The following is a 25153-nucleotide window of genomic DNA, read 5'->3' on the forward strand; positions in this document are numbered from 1 at the left end:
ACACACTGTGAATATGCCATCTTCAAACCATCAAAAATTACATCACCAACTCCCACATGATTCAACACACTGAACGATACTTCATGGGAGACACGGTCAAAAGCTTTCTGTAAATCTATCTGCATGATTGCTATTTGTTCTTGAAAGGCGTCACAAATCTCTAGTACACTTCTTGCTATACGTATGTTCCTTGTGATGCTGCGACCCATTATGCCGCATGTCTGGTGTGTCTCTACAATCTTTTCAATCAAGTTCTGAATTCTCCTGGCTAAAACCTTGATGAATATTTTATAATCAGTCTTCAAGAGACTGATAGATCGATATGACGTTACAGATTGAAGTTTTCTGGTATCATCTGCCTTCGGAATCAAGGCAGTATGCGCCTTTGTGTAAGAGCGTGGCAGTTTTTTTCTTTTTGTATGCTTCTACGATAACTTCGTATAGTGCAACTGCCACGTCTTCTTTATAAACTTTATAAAACTCTGCCCCGATTCCATCTGGGCCGGGCGTCTTGCCTGTACTTAGGTCATCAATGGATTTTTTTTATTTCCTGTAGGCTGATAAGAGCCCCTAATATTTTTCGTGTATCGGCGTCAAGCTTGGCCATCGTATCAAGAAAGACATCACTAAAACCCGTGGCCATCGGTACTCGTTTTCCGAGCAGATTGCGATAATGGTCCACAAACGCCTCCATTATCTGACCTTGTTCATTCGTCAGTCTTTCATTGCGTACTATTTCTCTGATTTCATTTCTTTGTGCGTATTTTTTTTCGTCACCCAAAGCTCGTTTTGTGGGTGTCTCACCTATCCAAAGTTTTTCACTTCTAGCTCTTATTATAGCGCCTTTATACTTCTCTTTATCTAAAATCTCCAGTTTGTTTTTAGTATCGGTTATTTCATTGGTGAAGGAGCTTGGTTTCACAGTTTCTTCCTGCAAGAGCATTCGTAATTGCCTTCGCAGGTTCCTTTCCGCCTGTTTCTTCTCGAATTTATTTTTTGTGAATCGTTCTATCGCATTCATTTTAACCTCTTGTTTGAAAAATTCCCACTTTGTTTCCTAGTCATCTTTTTGATTACAGCAGAGTTTCGTGGGGGCTTCGGTTACATCTTTACCATAAGATTCATCTTTCAAGATATGGCTGTTTAGTTTCCACAAGTGCCAGTTAAATTTCCGAGTCCTCTCTTTAGCTCCAAGTGTGAAACTAACTATACAGTGGTCGCTGATAGACACTGGTGTAACAACATATTCATCACAGCACATAATAAGGTCCAGTGATATGTACGCTCTGTCTAAACGTGCGTGGCTTAGACCCTGAAAGTGCGTAAACTGAGCACTGCAATTAGACATAAATAAACCAACATATTCCAGGCCATTTTCTGCAATCATCTCATTTAAGAACACTGCACTTTTATCAAATGACTGAGCCGGCTTGGCACGGTCCTACTTTCTACAAAACAGTTAAAATCACCAAAAAGGACTACATATTTGTCACATTCCCGTAAGTTACTTATTTCTTCAAAGAAAACTTTCCTTTCACTGTCTCGGTTCGGAGCATAGACGCATTTGACACGCCACTCGAAATTCATGAAAGAAAAATCACACACTATGTAGCGTCCTTTATCGCTGCTTGCTACACTTCTTTCAACAACGACTATCAATGATGTATGAAGAGCGCACACCCTCCTGATAAGCCATCAGCATGGGATACACAGATTTTATACATTGAGCGAAAAGGTAGCGTCATATGATCGGTATCTTTCTCTGTCGCTATTTTAGTTTCCTGCACAGCAATCACATCCAAGTCATGCTTCGAAAACAGCCTACTCTACTGGTACTGACGCCTTCTTGAAGCTAAACAGCGTACATTTAAACTGGCAAAACGCATTGCTCTTTTTGAGTTTCAGGCTCATTTTTTTAATACAAGTAGCTGTTCACCATACCGTCCCGACCGAACTCCACCTATTTAATCGTCCTGTGCACCTTCTTGGTAGAAGGCGACACATAATGTGTTGTCAAGAGGCCGGTTTTCCCGCCCTCTTTTCCCCTTCTGTTATAATAGGTTTGACCGCCACTCGTTGCCTCCGAAGGAGAGCTGCTTTCGGTGGCGGTTCTTGATTGCTCCCATCACTTGATTCTGTTGAGGCTGCGTCTCGTGCTCGTTTCCCTCCCGTACCTGGTTTCTCGGCGTCGTGCCACTCCATGCGCCACCCTTGGCAGGTTCCTGGACAGTTTGAGTAGATGATTCGCTCTCATCTGTTGCAGCGGTTGCGTCGTTTAAAACATCAGTCTCCTTTGCGCTCGTCAATGATTCTGCGGCCGCTTGCATTCACGCAGGTTCACTTGTTTTTCCTGCCTCTTTCACATCCATCACACCTCCTGTACTGAATGTTTTTTTCCGCAAAAGTCACCTGTGCTTTCGCCGATGCATCCGCGATAGGTTGCACTCCCCCACTGTCAGTTGACCTTGGCGGTTCTTCTGCAATCGCGTCATGCCTGCTGCAATAGGTGTTTTTCCTTCACAAGCCGTTTTTGATTTCACCGATTTTTCTGCTTCGGCCTCGTCCATAGTGAGCTCGGATTTATGCATGCTCCCAGTGTTCAGTGTAGCTGGTGCATACGTCTTCGTGCAGTTCCCAGGGGCGTGTCCAAAACGCTTGCAAGTGTCACACCACGGGACTCGACAGTCCCTCCTAATGTGGCCAATCTGCTGGCAGCGCAAACACCGCGGTGCTCTTCCGGTTGCCACAATAAGTGCGAGCTCTCCTCCAACTCGCTACTGGTGAGGTATATCGTCCAGCGTAACGTTAGCCTTTAGCCGAAGCGTCACGGTTCTCGTCATGGTATTCTGCTGGGTGAAGCCGTATATTCGCCACTTATCCATTCCTACGTAGGTCAAGCACCGTCCCGTAGGGGGTCAGTGCATTTCGTACGTCCTCTTTTTCGTACGTGGTAGAGAAACCAATGCAACTTCAGACGAACGTGGCGGTGGCTTGGGTCAATTATCATGCATTTGAGGCCTTTCACAGTCAATTGCGGATCAGTTAAAAGTTTCTTTACACCTTCAGTGCTTCTGCACGTCACTGCCCACACGTGGTTCATTCGATATGCGCCGAGCGCAAGAACCTCGGTGGGCTGAACACGTCGAAAAAGTGGCTCGCGAAAGTCTTCCGCGTGATAAGGTCTTCCTTTTACATCCGCATGCAGAAAAACAGTGTTCTGAACCACATAACCAGTCGGCAGAGGGGACAAAATAACAGCATAATCCTGGGGCATTTCAATCCTGAAACCGCAGCTAAGCTGAGCCGCCGATGCCGCTCCTACGGAGCTCATGGTACACACGTCCGCACGCTTTCGCAACCGGAAGTGGAATCCGCTCGGCCACGACTGCATGTGCTGGCTGACGCTACAGAATTGTGCCTGCTAGGTGTGGATTATGTTGCAAGCGCTTCCTCTTCTATTGTTTGCGACCGTTTCCGCCGCATTTCGTGTCTTTATTTTTTGTGTGAGATGACTTACCAGCAATGCTCGCGTTGCAGTGCATGCCAGTAGAAGAACTTGAACCATGCCGTAGATTTCAGGAAAACTATTCTAAGCAGCATATACGTTCTTCAACCGTGTCGTAAGAAAGACATTCTCAACGTCTTCAACAATTTTCGAAAAACTCGCTTCACCAAGTTGCAACCATTTTGAGTGAAATGAACGTCAATTCCTCTCGAATCCTTCGAGTGTAGAATGCGCGTAATGTGCTAGATTCAATATCCCTGGTAACTGAAACTTTTTGTTATAATATGGCTTTACTTTTTCCGTAGTATCATGCGCTCGCTCTACGCTGTGGCTGCTTCAGAATATATTTTCTCTCAGCAACCCAGAGAATATTATTAAACAAGCCAGCGATTTCTGACTTTTTAAGGTATAGGTTGTGAAGGCGTAAAGGCTTGTCTGTCAGAGTGAAGTTCTCTACGAAACGTTCCCGATTCAACTGAAGCTCTTACCACGCCCCGACCCCCCCAAAAAAGACAGAAATATTATTCGACCTTATGGAACACTGCAGCCGAAAATAATTGTTAGAATTGGTAAATTTTACTCAGAAAACTGCAATGCCGTTATTTTCACAATCAGTGGTCAATCATTCTAAAAGAGAATCCAGAGTTGTTATTTAAAATTTGAATTTGGCGCCGAAATTACTGCACCAAACGTCAGAGATTTCAAAGTTAATTTTTCATATTTTAGCGGCTTTAGCTTAACAAAGTTTCCAGCATCAGATTATGTTAAGACTCTGTAGCCCTAAGAGGACAATGTATAGGCTATTGTATGTGCGTAGCATTTCTTTGCGCACTGCAGGTGCTTTCAGAGTTTTAATTAATCTATCTATTTATTCTATCTATCTATCTATCTATCTATCTATCTATCTATCTATCTATCTATCTATCTATCTATCTATCTATCTATATATTTATCTATCTATCTAGCCGCCTACGACTTTTAGCTCTCCAGGCCGTTTGGAAAATAGTATCGACACCAAACTTGGTATGTTATAACATGAGTGTATGAAGAAAATATTTGAATAATCATAACAAGAAAATCACGAAATGTATATAATGAATACCATGATTTGCATTTCATGGTCCTGCAGCTCTTGTGGTGGTTTCGTTCACATGGCATGTTGCAAAACTGGTATAGTATGGCATGATTAGATAGCGAAAACGACAGCCTCTAACATGAAAATCATGATACGCGTGTCATGTAACAACATGACTACATGCCACTTTGATGATGCGCTCGCGGCCGTTTCGCTAGCGTCACATATCCAAAATTTTGTATTACAGCACGTGAATAGATGACGAAGGTATGTGACTGGTGCAAACATGATAATCATGAGATGCGTGTCATGTACCTATACATACATGGCTACATGCCATGGTCATGATGAAGCTCTATCATGAAGCTCTAGCACGAGGGCATAATATTATATATTAATGACTGCCTGGACATATCGGTATTACCGGAAGTCAATTAGCCGATGATGCAGCCCGCTCAGCCTATGAAGGAACCCGTGTAAACCCGATTCCTCTATCAAGGACTGATGCAACAAGACAACCTGCTGGCTCGAAATCTTACACGCACGATCTTGTCGTCAGCCAGCTTCCAAAGGTGTTTATTATATGAACTGGATCCTTCGCTCAAGATAAAGCTGCCATCACAACTTTCCTGTACCGATGCGACACTGTTATGCCGCCTTTGGTTGGGTGTTGCATTCACAAAGGTGTACTTCTTTCGCATTGATATGGCAGACACCTCTACATGCAACTACTGTGGAGCTGAAGAGACCATCAAACACGTCCTGTGCAGCTGCGCTTGCTACGACACACAGCGATGCCAGCTCCGGATGGTTTTGAATAAACTTGACTCCAGACCATTTTGTGCGCAGAAGATTCTAGGACCTTGGGCATCTGCCTCAGTTGCGCAGAAAGCGACCAAAGCACTCCTACTTTACTTAAAGCCAACAAACCTTAGTGATCGCCTGTAGACTGTGTTTGCTCCCCGAGTGTGCTCGTGATTGTTTACCTTCTTATCTCTCTACAACCTCTTTTCTCCCCTTCATCCCTTCCCCAGTGCAGGGTAGCAAACCGCATGTGCGTCTGGTTAACCTCCCTACCTTTCCTTGCATCTTGATCTATCATTCTCTCTCAATGATCTAAACTGCAACAAACACGCAGAGATAACTATAGGTAAATGTCTACGTAAACGTTTCTTTTTTTTCTGAAGCGATCCATAAAATATACTACCCCGTCTGTACGCATGTTGGCATATAAGACACTCATTCGTCCAATGCTGGAATAGGCTGTAATAATATGGGATCCATTCACTAAACGTAATATTAATCAATTAGAAATAGTGCAGAACAAAGGATTACGTTTTATTTATAACTCCTATGGTAGAACACCCGTATCTGAATTATCGCTAGAAAGCGGTCTGTAACCCATTGTGGACAGAAACCGCACTTGCCAGCTTAACTTGTTCTATGAATTAATTAATGGTCATTTAAATGTTGACACTGCAGGCATCTCTCGGTATTCTTCCGGTTACGCATCTCGCAAGCGACATCGTAAAACGAAAACTCCTTTACCTTCACGGAAGAACTGCTACAAGTATTCGTTCTTCTCTAAAACTAATAATGACTGGAATAACCTGACAAATGATGTCATTTTACACAAGAAACCGTCATTAATTAAAAACAGCATCGCCTAAACCATCACTACACATTGCATTGTATCATTTGTTTTATTGTAATTATTGTGTTAGTCTGGAACCCGTATTCTGTGTTACGTTATTATGTGTTATGTTACTCAAAAATTTGTTGAAATAAGTGTTTTTGAACCATCGCCTTGTACACTCACATCGTAATATTTATTGTGGTTTCACTATTTCGGTGTATATACCGATTCTCGAACATTTTTCCCACCCTGCCATGAAAATTCAACTGAAGGATCGCAGTTTTTATAAATAAATGAAATGAAAAATCTGTCTGTCTGTTCGTGCGTCCATCCGTCCGTACGTCCGTGCATCTATCTGTTTATCCGTCCATCTGCTAGTCTGTTTGTCCGCCCATCCGTGTGTCCATCTAGTGAACACTCCAAGTACCGCCATCTCAAATCTCGCATCCCCTGTGGCCCACACCCGCTCTGGAGCGGGCATGTGCCCCCGGTGGCTACGTACTTCTAGATACATACATACAAGGGATGGACAGACCCACGCCTTACGGAGCTTCGCCTCATAAAGTACTGAATAGAAAAGCGGTCATTAAGACACAAAATTTGTTTTACGCTTGCATCAAGGGCGCTGAGAACTAACGTCGATATGTGGCCGATATGTGGAAACTAAGGCAAAAAGTAGTAAAACTAACCAAGAAAAAAAAACGTGAATGAAATCGCAGCACATTTAGATAAGCAGTAGATCGTAAGTAATCCTTTTACAGATCCCACCAGCGATTCTAAGCATGTCAGGTGATTCACTCCGCTCGCCATTTACACGTGTGTGTTGACAACAGCCAATGGGCATCGCATGCATGTTCGGTGGCACGTTCCGCTCGTTGCTGCAAGTTCACGCGTTTGTTTGATAAAATGTGTGATCACTTTTACAAGAAAAATATTTCACAATATATTAGTTGGCAGCTTAGCTTGCATCTTCCCCCATGGCGCCAAGTGCACCGGTTCTTAGCCCCGAATGCAGAGATGTTACTTGACTCGTACTTGACTCGTTCTCGACTCAAGACAGTCTTGCCGGTAACCATAAATCGTTCTCGAACTTGCGAACGACTTGAAGGCAACGTGGCTCGGTCGAAGTCAGGACAAGTTTCAAGTCAGCTGCGGGGCTAGCTTGAAAGCGACTTCTTGCGTTATTCCAACATGGCCACCTCTCGAATGGACGTCGTGCGGAGGGTGGCGGCTTTTGAGTTTGCTTGCCTTGCCATAAGCGTAGCATTTTCTGAGGCGCGCTGCCTGCCGAAGATTCTTGGACCGGTTTTACGTGATCGAGAAAATCCGATGGAGTTGTACGACGAGGAGCAATTCCGCGCTCGATACAGATTCACGAAGAACGCCGTGCGGCAGCTGCTGTGTATGTTGCCGCTCCGTGAAAGTGGCGACAACCGAGGACAGCCTGTGCCTCCAGTGTTACAGCTACTGATGGCTCTCGGGTTCCAAACAGTCACCGGGAATCTCATCCGCATTCCGTTGTCGACAGTTTGCCGTGCAGTAGGAAAAGTACGTACGCTACTCTTCGCAAAGCACCTGTACGCAATGCTGGTGCGCTTTCCGCAGCGTGCAGCACTTACTATAGTTATGCGGGACTTTTATGAAGTGGCTGAGTTCCCTGGTGTTATAGGCGGTGTCGACTACACACACGTGCGTATTGCTTCGGTGGGGACGACGCCGAAGTGTTCCGTAACCGCAACGGCCATTTCTGTTTTTCTTAAACACGACGACAATTTCCACCTCTTTCGGTACAAAACTGACTCGGCGCTGTGTCTGTGCCTCTTCTATCCTTTCGTCCCGTCTAGGCGCTGTTTCTCGCTCAGAAAGGCATCGCTTGTAGCACAACGCTACATAAATATCCACACACATAAGAAAGGAGGTGCCCCTATCACGGTTTTTTTTATGCGCTTTACCACCATGCAGCGATACACTGCTGCACCCCGCGAGACAGAATTCTGCTGAGGGAAATGTGTTGACCCCAGCTTTTTCTCTTGTTTACCAAGCTCACCAAAAGAATACGAATCACGTTTGTTCCCAGAACATGTTTTTTTTTTCATCATAACTGCGATCTTGTCCACTACAGGCATGCACACAGGTGAACAGAAAGGCAAAAAATACCGTGAAAATCACGTCAACTTGTGAGCCAGGTCAGCACAAATACATGCCGTGGCGTTCGATTGAAAAAAAAAAACAGCAACAAAAGAAGCCAACGCGATGCTTATTTCGCCTCCAAACAAGCAACCGTGGAGAAACGCGCCGCATTCGGGTGGCCACTAAAACCAGCGAGCAACGAACGTTTTACAGAAGCAACACTGCGCATCGCTTTGGCGGCAGGCACCACGTGCCGCTCGTTAGCTGTAAAATGGCAAGAATATTGATTGATTTGTGGGGTTTAATGTCCCAAAACCACCTTTTGATTATGAGAGATGCCGTAGTAGAGGGCTCCGGAAATTTTGAACACCTGGGGTTCTTTAACGTGCACCCAAATCTGAGTACACGGGCCTACAACATTTCCGCCTCCATCGGAAATGCAGCCGCCGCAGCCGGGAATCGAACCCACGAATGGCAAGAATATGCTTGTGTCCCTTCGTTTTTCTAGTTATTTTAAAACGTATGGTCTTTTTTTTGCTGTAATGCATGCCTGACGCGAACAACTTCATTATTACCCTCGTTAGCAGGCGAGCAGCGTGCTTCTGCTTTCAAGCTCGTTCTTGACTTGACCAAGCAAGACAGCCTGAGCATCTATGAAACGCGAAATCTGACTTGGGCGTTTTGAAGTCCGCTGCTTGCTTCACGCCGACTTGCTCAAGTTAAGTTGAAGACGCGAGCTAAGTAACATCTCTGCATTCGGGGGTTTGTCGTGATTTTACGATGCTTATTACACACGAAAGTGCCACTGAGGACACCAATTCGTAGTTTCGTTGCCCATATTATTATATCTTACCGCTTTTTCAAGTACTGATCTTCAAAGCAAAGGGAAGCGCGCACGGTGTACACAGCAAAACGGCGTGGTGGCAAAAGCACTGGAAATGCGGTGTTCTAGCAGACAGCACACGCCCGCATTTTATGAGTGACGTCATCACGTAGGTGGCGCCAAGGTATGTTCTCGAGGCCAATACGGATATAATAAAGGGTTTATAAATTTAATAATTACTAAATTGGTCTGAATGACGTCATACATCATTGTGGGCTGTTGCCGCGAAGCGCGCACTTGTCCTGGCACAGCACGTACGGGGAGGGCATGGCAATATCGTGCATGGTCGCGTGTACTGCGATTGAGTGTTTTGAACTGGAGTGTTCAGGCTGTGATTGTATGCAAATAGGCTCACCGAGTGCTTTTGTCCTTGTAATGTCAACACGTTACTTACGTATAAGGAGCTGAGATGGTGGCGGCACCTGAGGGGAGAAAAAACAATTTCGCAGCATTGGTTTGCCTAAACTGCTCCAAGTACGGTTTGCCTAATTCACGTATATTAATCAGAGGGACGCCATTATAAAACAAGTGTTTTCTTTATTTCAGTTACTTTTCCTGGCTGTTGGTGATGATGGCACATGCAGGTTCATATGAAAGCACTGAAGGCAACATATATGTACTGTTAAACAGGTGTTGCATGATTTTCTTCTGGTGACTCGTTGTAAGAAGCATTTTTCATTAATGAATTTGTCGTTTGACAGATCTGTACGGAGGAAAAATGACGGTTTGATTATCACATATAGTAGCATACAATTTTCAAAGACAGTTCAAATAAAAGTTTAGAGAAATTTTCCGCACTACAGGCTATTTGCAATATTTCCCTGCTAAGCAGAAAACTAACTTACCTAATATTTTCCCTTTCAGCCAACGTTAACACCTACCAGCTGAGCCTGAGCTTGTTTCACCACCTTATTTTTATGCTATGTTTCTGTATCTACCTTTGCAGCTAGTTGCAGTTTCAGCTTTTTGTTTTCCTGCGGTGGAGAGGACTTGTATTGGGTGGGCTACATGTCACGTCAAAGCGGCATCCACTAGTGAGTTTCGTAGCGCGCGACACTGCGCAAACGTAGTGCATCCCTTGGCATCTGGAGTAAAACATTCAGCGAAACACAGAGCTTCTTCAGAAAGAGGGCGACCCTTAAAAAAAGAAACACTTTTTTTAGTCTAAAACAAAACATCTCGTAGATTATGCAGTGAAAACTTACTAGCAATTGCGATACATTAAAGTAAAGAGTTTCAGAGAGGTATGTAAGTACGTAGAGTTATGGGCTAGCCTTTGTTTTTAGCTGCTTTTTTTGCAGTTGTTTCATTCCTTGTTACATTTATGTTATTTTGTCTTATTATTTGTTTCATTTTCTTCTTGTTTTGTGTTTCGGTGGCGAAGTTCTGAAAGTAATCAAGCCGTATTGGCAAAACAGGAGTGTCGCATAGTTCAGTGCGCAGAAACAGGCGCCTACGGCAAGGGAAAACGAAACGACGATGCTCAATGCAGTAACGGCCACTAAGGAATTGCTGTCTAAAAAAAAGTGCACGACTGAGCCATTCTATTTGCAAACCATTTATTTGCGTACTGCAGGTACGTTTAGTGTGTCTATCTACGTATATATCTATCAATCGATCTAGCCGTGCACTCTGGTCACTCTGGTGATCGCCCCCTTCCCTTGGGGTGAACCAGAATTAGTATGGGAGGGTAAAATGTTAGATGAATATGACCCGCTCTTCATGGCATGAATAGTCTGATAATCTCGTCATGTATGTTGCCAAACTCTTTCCTGCAGACACGTGTGACACATACCCGTATACCAGGGTTGAGAATGTGCCAGAAGTAATTAACAGATTATTTTTGCCCAGGAACAGCGACAACAGACATTGGAATCTCCGTGGCAACTCGACGCTGTTCTTAGAAACCACTCGAAAACTTAGCACGCCTAATGTTGCTTAACGTATACAATAATAAATTTACAATCTTCGTTTAAAATATCTGAGCATATTTGCTTTTGATGCTTACAGCATACTTTGGCAGAGTTTACGATGATCACAGTTGCTTGAGCCACAACAGAAAAACAAAAAATATGTGTGCGAGAGGATGGGGTATACCTTTAGAAGTGCACTAACTCATACAGAAAAAAATAAAAACAAACGCAGCCGGCAGGATTCGAACTTGCGAGGGAAGACCCCAATGGATTTCTAGTGCACCGCCTTAACCGCTCAGCCACGACTGCACTTTTTTTTCTCTTTATTGACAGCCACAACTGCACGTGCTACCACTCGCTATAGGAATGTGCCTGCTAGGTGCGGATTACGTTTCAAGCACTTCCTTTTCTATAGTTTGCGACCCTTTCCACCGCAATTCGCGTCCCTCTTTTTTGTGTGGGAGAGGACTTACCAGCAATAATCGCGTTGCAGTGCATGCAAGTAGAAGAACTTTAACCATGCCGTAGATTTAAGGAAAACTATTCTAAGCAGCACATACGTTCTTCAAACGTGCCGTAAGAAATATGTTCTCAACGTCTTCAACACTTTTCCAAAGCCTCGCTTTACCAACTTGCAACCTTTTTGAGAGAAATGAACGTTGATTGCTCTTGAATACTTTGATTAAAGACAGCGCATAATGTGCTAGATTAAAATACCCTGGTAACTGAAAATTTTTGTTATAGTATGGCTTTTTTTCTCCGTAGTATCATGCGCTCGCTCTACGCTGTGGCTGCTTCAGAATATATTTTCGCTCAGCAACCCAGAGGTTATGATTAAACATGCCAGCGATTCCTGACTTTTTAAGGTATAGGTTGTGAAGGCATAAACGCTTGTCTGTCAGAGTGAAGTTCTTTACGAAAATTTCCCGCTAAAACTGAAGCTCTTCCCGACACCCCGACCCCCCCAAAAAAGAAAGAAGTATTGTTCGACCTTAAAAGAACACTCAAACCGAAAAATGAATTGATCTGAATTAGTAAATTTTACTCAGAGAACTGCAATGCCGTTATTGTCACGATCACTGGTCAATCATTCTAAAAGAGAATCTAGAGTTATTATTTCAAACTTGGATTTAGCGTTGAAATTACTGCACCAATTGTTAGGGATTTCAAAGTTCGTTTTTCATATTTTAGCGACTTTCGCTCAACAAAGTTTCCCACATCCTATAAGGTTAAGTCTCTGTAGCCCTCCGAGGACAATGTATAGGCTATTGTAGGTGCGCAGCATTTCTTTGCGCACTGCAGGTGCTTTCAGTGTTTTAAATGCGAAGCATTTCTTAGCGAACTTCGGCAACATTAAGCGTATCTATCTATCTATCTATCTATCTATCTATCTATCTATCTATCTATCTATCTATCTATCTATCTATCTATCTATCTATCTATCTATCTATCTATCTATCTATCTATCTATCTATCTATCTATCTATCTATCTATCTATCTATCCGCCTACGACTTTTAGCTCTCCTGGCCGTTTCGATAATGGTATCGGCACCAAACTTGGTACGCCATAACATGACTGTATAAAAAAGTATTTGACTAATCATAACATGAAAATCAAGAAATGTATGTAATTAATACAATGATTTGCATTTCATGGTCCTGCAGCTCTTGCGGTGGTTTCGTTCACATGTCATGTTGTAAAACTGGTATGGTATGGCATGATTGCATAGCGCAAAACGACAGCCTCTAAGATGAAAATCACGACTTGCGCGTCATGTACCAACATCACTACATGCCACTTTGTTGAGGCACTCTCGGCTATTTCGCTAGCGTCACATATACAAAATTTGGTATTACAGTACGTGATTAGATGACGAAGGTATGTGACTGGTGCAAACATGATAATCATGAGATGCGTGTCCGCCACTATATAAGCATGGATACATGCCATGTTCATGATGCGCTGGCACCCGTTTCGCTTGCTTCACTTATATTACATTTGGTATTACAAGACGTGAATGAATGACGAAGGTATGATACTGGTGCAAACACAATAAACATGAGATGCGTGCTATGCAACAAGCACCAACATGACTACAAGCTATAGTATACGCTCATGGTGAGCTCATGGCTTTTTCGCTAGCTTCACCTGTACAAATTTTGTTTGGTATTACGCGACGCGAACGGATGGCATAGGTAAATGACACATCCAAATATGATAACCATGACATGCGTGTCATGTAACATGACTGCATGCCACACGAATGATGTGTTCACGGCTGTTTTGCTAGCTTCACATATGCCAAATTTGGTATTACGTGACGCCAATGTATCACTACAATATGTGACGTGTGCAAACATCATAATCATGAAATGCGTGTCATGTGCGAACATGAATACATGCCACAGTCAAAGCGGCAATACATTTCAACGTGACGTAGTTCACGTGCTCGCCGGCGTTGATTTCGTCGCGTCACGCTGACGTTGCCATGCCGGGGCCGGTCCTGCCATATACTCGCAGACGCACGCCGCACTGCGTTGCTTTTACGCATGCGCGTATCAGCGCGTCCGGCGTCTCTCCGTCACATTAGGAGGGTGACGCAGTTTTGTCTGGGTAACGCATCGGAGCGAAATGTGGACTGTCGAATTTCTCACCGGTTGCCGTCGGGCCGCGCCGATGGATGTCAGTTGTGCCCGGCGTCAGACTAGAGAGTGCTCGCGTTTTGCTAACGTAGCGTCGCTGTGCCCAGCGTGTGCGCGCATCAATGCTACATTGGACTATATGGGCCCTCACCGATTCGATCGCGGCCGTTTTGGTAGCTCCACATATACCAAATATGGTGTTATGTGACGTCAGTGGATGACAAAATATATGACTGGTGCAAACATAATAATTCTGACACGCGTGATCACCGTGGCGTGATAGATGACGATGGTAAATGACAGATCCAAACATGATAATCACGACACGGAAGTCATGTACAAAATCATTGACCTCCACCTCATAATGTTGTGCTGATTTTAAAGCAAGATGTTACCATTTTTCATTCGTGTTTCGCATATCGTTGATTCCCACTGTGCGTGGGGTCTGCCAATTTTTTATCTATCTATCTATCTAGCAGTTTACGTCTGGATGCTCTCGTGATCACCACCTTATTTTGGGGTACAGTAGAATTATTAACAGTAGGTACGAGGGTTCGACAAACATGTCTGGCTGGTCGGGTAATAAATAACGTGAAAAATTTGTCATATATGCCGTGAAGGGCTTTTTAACCAGTAAATACGGGGCCGTAGTGATCGGGTATGAGATACAGATGATTACCAGTTAAGAACAGTGAATACAGATGCTGATAGTTATATCACAAAAGTGTGGAATAAAAGCTTATATCGGCAGCGGCGACCCGAAGAAAGCAAAGAATAAATGCCAGGGCCCCTGAATGAATCCAACACAAGAATTTTGCGTTACAATCGTCTTACAAACGAGCCACGCCATGTCTCGTAACTGCTTTTCAAGTGCACCATAATGCTCATAAAATGTCAATTGGGGTAGTAATGCTGGCTATCCAAATTTTTAAAGAGCACATATGTACTCCCATAGCCACGCGAGCTTCTTCTATTTTTGTTTGTCTGGTGTATTGCACTTGGTACTCCATAGCGCGATCTGCGCCAGAATATCTGAAGTCATTCTAGATAGTTTTCAACTAATCTGTCCGATTAGAGCACGCAAGCCTAAATAGTCGAGTTTGTTTTAACGTATTCTGCCATCAGCAATAACACTGGATTGTTCGACACCTCGTGTATAAATGTCGGCACGCGTGTCCTTGGATCAGTTGATCGATGGCCAATGTTCTTTTTGCCAATGTAAGCGTACACCATGCATTGCTTGCTGCAGTTTAAATTTTCATTTCCCGAATACAAATTCAGCGGAATGACAAATATTATCTTGGACATGCTGACTAATGCCTTTGCAAGCTTTCCGACTCCGTGACACTAAGTCGTCAATTCTGGTCGTTAATAATATAATGCCACCTACTGAAGTTGACTTATGCAGAAGTGTCCTGGGCAAGCACCGTTCCCAGTACAAAAGCTGCGTATCAGGTGACCACTTCTGGAATTGCTATTACTCTTGTAGCTATTGGCATTGTACGCAACTCTAAAAGAATATTTAGGCAAAACATATGCCTCTATAATCAATATATATCTGCGCGTACGCCATTTGCATGCATGTTTTAGGCATTTTATGAGAGTTTGCTTGATAAAAAAATTGCCGCACAGTCGGTATCCCTTCGCATGGTTTGCATAACATTGATATTCCCAAGGATCGAGGGATCTACCAAATTTTTAACCGCGTGACCAGAAAACTAAGCTGCGTCTAGCGCATGCAACACAATAACTCTGCAGGCACGTGCTCTATTTATCATGTTTTGCATCCTATTAATCCTTAATAAATGAAGAGGGCTTGCACTTGGCCATGTACGTTTGAGAAGTAGATTAGTCACAGTACGTTTTACTACGAAGTTGTTGATTTTTGTTATGCCAATACATTTTCGCAAAAACTTTCATCATCGTTAATAGTCTTCACCTTTCCGGCATTTGCAACGCAATAACTCGCCTGGTGCGTGCCCTCTTCTTCATCTTTTTTAACTTCTGTTTCGCTCAGCATTGCCGCTTCAAGCGCACTCTCCTGCTACGCCGATTTGTCCGGCGAGAGATGCAGAAACTCAGATGAGTTAGAGAGCGAGCATACACAGCGAGAGAAACAAACAATTACCAAGATAAAGAAAGAGAAAAAGTTTTGGCGAAGTAATTTCCTAATTAGGCTGGATTATAAGCTGCGTAGTCTTAGTGAACACTCTGATATCCAGGCGCGCTCGTAGAGCAGAGGCTAAGTGTATATTAAAGCACATAAAAGGGGTGGGAAAGGTAACTGCAGTGGGTGAGGACGAGGGTAAGAAGTGAAACAGGGTATAGCACAAAGAGAAAGAGAGAAATATAGAAAAAAAATATAGAAACTCGAAGAAAGGCAGAAAAAGAATAATATAAAAAGGAAGTAATATATATAGGTGGGTAGAAAATTATAAAGGTAAAAAAGAGGAAGAAATAGATGAGACACACACACACACACACACACACACACACACATATATATATATATATATATATATATATATATATATATATATATATATATATATATATATATATATATATATATATATATATATATTGTGGGCATTTAGTATACGCATCCTCTTCACCAGTACATTATCATCATTATCATGTGTGGCTGAAGCATCCTCATCGTTGTCGCGTAGCATCATCATCTTAGCTCATTCATCGTAGCTGTCGGCTGCCGGTTCCTCGAACCAAGACTTCTTACGTGGTGGAGAGTGCTGTTAGATCCCCCGCCATCCTCTCGACCACTCTTCCCCCTGGAGCTACGTTGAGGTCAAATATGTCGCACCAAGCTGAGGCCGGTGCTGCATCCGTTTCCACTCAACCACCGCGTGCCGCGGCTTCTCACGTCATCAACAGCCTCCAGCGTGAGCCCCATCCCTTCGCTGGTATGCGCGGGGAAGATGTGGAAGAATGGCTGGACGATTTCGAACGTGTCGGCGCTGCTAACCGGTGGGAAAACACCTACAAACTCGCTCACGTTCATTCTGCCTCACTGGTGTCGCGAAGACGTGGTTCCTCAACCACTTCATCGACATCCCCAACTGGTCAGCCTTCAAAGATCAGCTTCGCCATGTCTTTGGCACACCGGCTGTTCGTTCGGCTCTCGCAAAGAAAGCTCTCGCAACTCGAAAACAGCACATCGGGGAGTCGTACACATCTTACATCGAGGTGGTTCATTCTTTTTGCCGCCGGGTTGACACACCAATGACAGAATCAGACAAGGTGCGCCAGCTTCTTAAGGGGATTGCACCCGTCGCATTCAATGCCCTTGCAATCCAGAATCCTGCTACCGTTGCTGACGTTGCGACAACCTGTCAGCGCCTCGAAGAACTTGAGTCTATGCGCCTACAACCAGACAGTGATGCGGCCCGTATTACGACTGATCCAAACCTGCGAGACACGATAAGGGCGATTATACGTGAAGAATTAGAATCAATGGGATTCACACTACCTTCAGTGTGTCCCATTCAGTCTTCTTCAACGTCATTGCGGGATGTCATCAGGGAAGAGCTCACGTGTATGACCCACATGGCCAACCTGCAGCCCATTGTCTCTCGTACTCTACCATCGTTCCCGCACACCGCCGCCGCACCACCAGGCACCGTCAGCTCGACGTCCCCGCCACGAACGTACGCGTCGGTTGCTGCCGCACCTCCCACAAGCTTTCCCATCACCACCGCGTGAGCCGTCACCTGTCCCTCTGACTTCTCTCTCTCCTGGTGCAGTTAGCGCAAGCTACTACCCTCCTCATCGATCGACTCGGCCTACGTGCTATTATTGCGGCTATCGTGGTCACATTGCACGCTTTTGCCGCAAGCGCCAGCAAGATGAGCGCCGAGGGTATGACATACGCGAACGGGACTATACCGCAGGAGCCTTGTACCAGGGCCGCCATTATTCGTCAACGCCGCGTCGGTCTCCATTTCCGCCAGCATCTGGTGAACTGCGCAGTAGTCACCGATCAACCCGACGCCGTTCACAGTCGCCTTACCGTCGCTCTTATTCTCCTCTTCAGCCTGCTCCCCTTACTTCTGATCGGCGTCCGGAAAACTAACCGATGCCGTTTTTGGAGGACAAACTGCATTCCAACATAGGACTCCAATTCCTCCAGCGCGCCCCTAAGATATGATTGCGGTCACAGTTGAGGGAGTGGACGTTGATGCTTTGGTGGACATTGGGGCTGCGTTTTCTGTTATTCTTGCTGATTTGTGTGCCCGTCTTCGAAAAGTCACGACGCCTTATGATGGGCCGACACTGGTTACAGCCCTGTGAACAATGATTCGCCCTACTGCTCTCTGTACTGCCCGTGTACTAATCGATGAAATTCTTCATCATATAGAATTTGCTGTGCTGTCCCCGTGCTCCCATGAACTCATTTTAGGCTGGGATTTTCTTTCCTCTACTTCTGCGGCTTTTTGCTGTGCAGAACGTGTCGTCCATCTTACTGACACGAACCACTTGCTCAACGACGAAACCTACAGGCCACTTCGACTCATCGCTCCAGTAGACATCGAGTTACAACCAAACGAACATCAATCAGTTACAGTTTTGTCCAACAACGTCGACTCTGGTGACATTTTGGTCACTCCGTCACCGTGTTGCCTTAATAAAGGCATAGCTCTGGCATCAGGTTTGGCTCGCTTCAACAATGTATTAACTGTTCTCGCTGCTACCAACACCACACAAGATAAAAGTTTACTGCCACGGGGCACTACTGTCGCCTGCGTTGCCGATCTGCAGCCTGTGTGCGTTAAGCCTCTTACCCCTGTCTCCTCTAAAGGCCATCCTGCAGATTATGCTGCTTCCTCGGCCTTTACAGCAGCCATCAACAAAGACTTGAATGACTCACAGAAGCAGCAGCTGCTTGATTTTTTGGAAAAGCATGCAAACTCCATTGACGTTCATTCATCCACCCTGGGCCACACAACTGCTACAGCACATCGTATTCAGACCGACGGAACATCCATTGTGCACCGCCGTCCGTACTGCGTCTCTCTAGCCGAACGAAAAATCATTGAAGAAAACGTAGACGATATGCTCCAACGGGAGATAATCCGACCCTCAACCAGTCCTTGGTCGTCGCCCATCGTTCTGGTACGTGAAAAAGACGGTTCCGTACGATTTTGTGTTGAGTACCGAGCACTCAATAAGATCACTAGTAAGGACGTATACCCCATGCCACGCATCGACGACGCCCTAGATTCCTTACAGGGTGCTGAATACTTTTCGAGCCTCGACTTGCGTTCCGGCTATTGGCAAATCCCCATGCACGAAGATGATAAAGAAAAAACTGCGTTTGCAACCCCGGACGGCCTATACGAATTCAATGTTATGCCGTTCGGTCTATGCAATGCGCCAGCAACTTTTGAGCGCATGATTGACACCGTGCTGCGTGGCCTAGAATGGAAGACTTGTCTATGTTACCTCGATGACATTGTTGTCTTTTCATCGACGTTTCCTCAACATCTGCAACGCTTGGACGAGGTCCTGACTTGTCTTGCGGGCGCTGGCCTTCAAATTACCACTAAAAAGTGCCATTTCGCCAGCAGATCTATCAAGGTACTCGGTATTGTTGTGAGCAAGGATGAAATTCGTCCAGACCCTGATAAAACTGCTGCAGTGCTTCGCTTCCCTCGCCCTGACAAACCAAAGATTTGCGAAGTTTCCTTGGTCTCGCCTCTTACTTTCGGTGATTCATACAAAACTTTGCCTCCATAGCCGCAGCACTTCATAAGCTACTTGCTTCCGGTATGCCCTTACAGTGGTCTCGGGAATGTGAATCGGCTTTTGACAGGTTGAAGAGTGCCCTCACGACCGACCCTGTACTTGCCCATTTTCACGATTATGCACCGATCTTCCTGCACACAGACGCTAGCGGCCGCGGTTTAGGAGCCGTGCTCCTGCAACGCGAGAACTCTTCGCGAGAGCGAGTCGTTGCATACGCCAGCCGCGTCCTCTCCGCAGCCGAGAAGAACTACACGATCACCGAGCAGGAGTGCCTCGCCATCGTTTGGTCAGTACAGAAATTTCGTCCATATCTGCATGGCCGCCGTTTCACCATTGTGACCGACCACCACGCTTTATGTTGGCTTTCGACACTCAAGAACTTGTCGGGGCACCTCGGACGCTGGATTCTACGCCTCCAAGAATATGATTTTGAGATCGTGTACAAGTGTGGCAGGAAGCATAGTGACGCCGATGCTCTTTCTCGCTACCCACTACCAGCGACTCCACTCAGGGTTTTCACCATCAATTTGCACAACACGCCCGCGGAGTCCACGTCTACGGCGGTTTCCTCTCTCGCCTCTATGGACCAGCTGCTTTCGAACGACCCGCACGATTTTCCTTCTCGACAGTTGGCTGACCCATACTGTCGACGTATTATAGGCTACCTCACTGGCAGTTCCCGTCCACCTAATGCAAGGCTCCGTCGCCAACTCTCGCAATTTAAGCTGGACAACTCGGTGCTGTACCGCAAAATTTACCATCCTGACGGTCAGCGCTGGGTTCCCGTTCTACCCCGATCGCTTCGGTCCGAAGTACTCAGGGCACTTCATGACCATCCGACTGCTGGTCACCTTGGTTACCATAAAATCTACGATCGCCTTCGAAGTCGGTTTTATTGGCCAGACATTACCACTAGTGTAGCTCGGTACGTCAGGTCCTGCACTACCTGCCAATGTAGAAAACTACCAACATCTGCTCCCGCCGGTACACTACAGCCTCTTCCGTGCCCAGCCACACGATTCGAAGTTGTAGGCGTCAATCTTTATGGCCCCCTCCCAGTCAGTGCTGCTGGAAACCGGTGGATAGTAACAGCCATTGACACTTTGACGCGCTACCCCGAGACGGCATCCGTTACTACTGGTTGAGCTTCTTAGATTGCCGATTTCTTCTTCTGAGCCATTATACTGCGTCATGGTGTTCCACGTGTTTTGCTCAGTGACCGTGGAAGGGCCTTTTTTTCACAACTACTGAACGAACTTCTTCACGCCTCCGGCACAACTCACAAGACTGCCTCTAGTTATCATCCCCAGAAGTCTTGGTTTGGATTACCTTTTATTAGGCCCGAGGAACCGGCAGCCGACAGCTACGATGAATGAGCCAAGATGATGATGCTACGCGACAACGATGAGGATGCATGAGCCACACATGATAATAAAGATAATGTACCGGTGAAGAGGATGCGTATACTAATATACGCATCCAACAATATATATATATATATATATATATATATATATATATATATATATATATACTTTTTTTACGGGAAGCGATGTATTATTGTAAAGGCGGTATATGGATGTTTGCCGAAGGGAGGCCTGGCATAGAGCACCGTCACTTCTGTTTAAAGAACATAGTCTTTCTCAAGGACCTTCGACGCAAAAATGTTTGTCTGTCTATCTGTACATTTGTCTCTTTGTCCACCCTTAATGGTCCCGGGTATTCGAAACGGCACTAGCAGATACCCTAAACGGCCAACCCCATCCGCAGCACACACCAATTTCGCTCAAGATTCAGCGTTCTTACTTGTGCGATCCTCAATTAAAAACCATTTATTGCGCATATCTGAGGCACCATAACAACACGTATATATTCTGTATGTACGACTTTTGCTAGAAAAGGCATACATGAGTAATTCTAACGACCGTATCATTTATCACGCTGCGCTCACCATGCAACGCTTGCACAAAAAGGCGAGTGTTTCCAACGCTTTGCTAAAATGACACGGTGGTGGCACCTACCCGTCACCTTGCGTTCTACACCCTATAATCTCGGAGACGGGCGCGCACACCCGTCTCAAAGCGGCGCGTTTTGGTTTTATAGAAAACTGCCAGGTAGCGCCATGTCTCACGTGTGAAGTGACTTGATGCGCTCCTTCGCCTCCGCTGCACGGTCGAGGCCATCTAACGCAGCGCCTCCAGAATACCACTCACCGATTTTCTTGCGCAGAACGTCGAATAAATGTTTTCTTCCCTCGCTCCGCACGCAAGATGTCGTCTTTTGACGATTAGAGGTGGAAATGTTGTAGGTCCGTGTGCGCAGATTTGGGTGCACTTTGAAGATCCCCACGTGGTCGAAATTTCCGGAGCACTCCACTACGGCGTCTCTCATAATAATATGATGGTTTTGGGACGTTAAATCTCGCGTATCAATCATCAATCGTCTTTTGACGACATTTGCCAATGAACATGCAGATATGGGGCCATTTTGATTCTTCTCCAATTCAACAAAAGTTCCGTATCATTTCGTCCATTGCAGACGATGCCCACTGGGTGAGTTAGTCAGCATCGCGGGTGGTATGGCTTCAATCGGGTTACATGTACGACATCACTTTTCCTGGAGCGATGGCCAGAAGATGTGAGGCGTGATACCACGTACGTAACGTCACTAAGGCGCGACAAAACGACTAAGGGACCTGTATCGTGGGCCAGAGGCTTCTGATGCAAGCCACGCTTGCGGTATGATATCCACAGCCACATCATATCTCCTTCGATGCACGACAAATGTCGATGTCGCTTATTGTAGCGAGGCTTTCAACGGTCTTGGGTTGCCAAAGTTCGAAGACGTGCGATGCACCGTGCCTCCTCCGCACGACAGAATGTCTCCTCAAGGGGTAGGTTTTCTTGCTCCGAAAACGGGGGAATTGTGTCAAGGGTAGAACATGGCTCACGCATGTAGAGAAGGTAGAACGGGGTAAAGCTTGTGGTCTTTTGTCGCTCAGTGTTGTAGGCGTTGGTTATAAACGGTAAAACTTCGTCCCAGTTTTTATGCTGGGAATCAACGTACATAGCGAGCATGTTAAAGAGCGTCCTATTGACACGCTCAGTCGGACCGTTGGTCTGTGGATGGTTTGAAGTGGCGTGACGAAATCGAGTGTGTCATTCTAATTGCAAAGCATTTATTTGCGTACTGCAGGTACTTCTAGTGTGTCTATCTACGTATCTGTCAATCGATCTAGCCGCCCACGACTGGTCACTCTGGTGATCGCCCCCTTAACTTGGGGTGAACCAGAATTAGCATTGGAGGGTAAACTGTTAGAAGAATATGAATCGCTCTTCTTGGCATAAATACTCTGATAATCTCGTCGTGTACGTTGCCAAACTTTTTCCAGTCGACACGTGTGACACATACCCGCATACCATGGTGGAGAATGTGCCAGAAGTAATTACAGTTTATTCATACCGAGGAACGGTGAGAAGAGACATCGGCAACACCGTGGCAACTCGACGCTGTTCTTAGAAACCGCTCGAATACTTAGCACGCCTAATGTTGCTTAGCGTATATATTATTGAATTTACAAACTTTGTTTAGAATATCAGAGCAGATTCCATTTTATTGCTTACAGCATACTTAGGCAGTGTTTACGATGATCACAGTGTCTTCAGCCACAACAGAAAAACAAAATATATGTGTCTGAGAAGATGGGTATACCTTTACACGTGCACTAAATCACGCAGAAAAAAAAACAAAACAAACGCAGCTGGCAGGATTCGAACCTGCGAGGGAAGACCCCAATGGATTTCTAGTCCATCGCCTTAACCGCTCGGCCACGACGGCATGTACTGGCTGACGCTATGGAATCGTGCCTGCTAGGTGTGGATTATGTTGCAAGCGCTTCCTCTTCTATTGTTTGCGACCGTTTCCGGCGCATTTCGCGTCTTTCTTTTTTTCTGTAATTCTGTGAGATGAATTACCAGGAATACTCGCGTTGCAGTGGATGCAAGTAGAAGAACCTAAACCATGCCATAGATTTAAGGAAAACTATTCTAAGCAGCTTATACGTTTTTCAAACGTGTCGTAAGAAATACGTTCTCAACGTCTTCAACACTTTTCGAAGGTCTCGCTTTACCAACTTGCAACCATTTTGAGTGAAATGAATGGCAATACCTCTGGAACTCTTTGAGTATAGACAGCGCTTAATGTGCTAGATTCAATATCCCTGGTAATTGAACATGTTTTCATTTTATGGCTTCACTTTCTCAGTAGTAACATGCTCTCTACGCTGCTTCTGCTTCAGAATAAATTTTCTATCAGCAACGAAGAGAATATGATTAAACATGCCAGCGATTTCTGACTTTTTAAGGTATAGGTTGTGAAGGCGTAAAGGCTTGTCTGTCACAGTGAAGTTCTCTACAAAATGTTCCCGCTAAAACTGAAGCTCTTCCCCACACCCCGACCCCCCCCCCCCCCAAGAAAAAAAGAAAAAAGTATTATGCGACATTAATGAAACACTCAAGCCGAACATTGAATTGATCTGACTGGAAAAATTTTACTCAGAAAACTGCAATGCCGTTATTGTCAGAATCACTGGTCGATCATTCCAAAAGAGAATCCGGACCTATTATTTCCAATTCGAATTTGGCGCCGAAATTACTGCACCAAACGTAAGCGTTTTCAAAGTTCACTTTTCATATTTTAGCGACTTACGCTCAACAAAGTTTCCGGCATCTGATTATGTTAGGTCTCTGTAGCCCTCAGAGGACAATGTATAGGCTATTGTATGTGCGTAGCATTTCTTTGCGCACTGCAGGTGCTTTCAGAGTTTGAATTGCAAAGCATATCTTAGCGAACTTCGGCAACTTTGAGCGTATCTATCTATCTATCTATCTATCTATCTATCTATCTATCTATCTATCTATCTATCTATCTATCTATCTATCTATCTATCTATCTATATATATATATATATATATATATATATATATATATATATATATATATATATATATATATATATATATATATATATATATATATATATATTGCGCATAAGAATGTTTTTGCGCATCTATATGCGCATAAGAATGTTGCGCATATAGATGGCGCTGACTGTCACTCCTACTCTAAATTCAGATATAAACCCAAAAAAGTGGGTGGAGGGAAGGCCGCTGTGGTAGCTCAGTGGTTAGAGCATCGAACGCGTTATTCGGAGGTTGTAGGTTCGATTCTTGCTCACGGCTGGTTATTTTTTCATCCACTTTTCTTCTTATTTACATTCCATTGGTTCTAATAACTTCCCCTGTCCATTCCTTAGCATTACTGTCTGTTATATCTCATTAATATTGGGTTAAAACACGGAAAAACGAGCCCTTAGGTATACATTTCTTTCCTTTATTTTATATATATATATATATATATATATATATATATATATATATATATATATTTATATAGCCGCCTACGAATTTTAGCTCTCCTGGCCGTTTCGATAATGGTATCGACACCAAACTTGGTATACCATACCATGACTGTATGGAGAAAATACCAATAATAACAAGAAAATCACGAAATGTATATAATGAATACCAAGATTTGCATTTCATG

At 44.7% G+C, this 25153-nt stretch overlaps 1 protein-coding gene and 2 non-coding genes across 3 annotated transcripts in view; all 3 read right to left on the reverse strand.

Annotated features, from left to right (window-relative positions):
* Positions 1-9746: 9746 nt before the first annotated feature.
* Positions 9747-25153, reverse strand: part of LOC119161085 (sodium-coupled monocarboxylate transporter 1) — a 96646-nt gene continuing 81239 nt past the window's right edge. Inside the window, exon 15 of the mRNA XM_037413415.2 lies at positions 9747-9932. Within this exon, the coding sequence (XP_037269312.2) occupies positions 9852-9932 (81 nt within the window). The 3' untranslated portion in view covers positions 9747-9851. The remainder of the gene's footprint in view (positions 9933-25153) is intronic.
* TRNAS-AGA (transfer RNA serine (anticodon AGA)) lies at positions 11370-11451 on the reverse strand. The gene has a single exon. It is a non-coding gene; the product is annotated as a tRNA-Ser (tRNA).
* TRNAS-AGA (transfer RNA serine (anticodon AGA)) lies at positions 23305-23383 on the reverse strand. Its single transcript has one exon. It is a non-coding gene; the product is annotated as a tRNA-Ser (tRNA).

This window comes from Rhipicephalus microplus, chromosome X (assembly GCF_043290135.1).
Source record: "Rhipicephalus microplus isolate Deutch F79 chromosome X, USDA_Rmic, whole genome shotgun sequence".
NCBI lineage: Eukaryota > Metazoa > Arthropoda > Arachnida > Ixodida > Ixodidae > Rhipicephalus > Rhipicephalus microplus.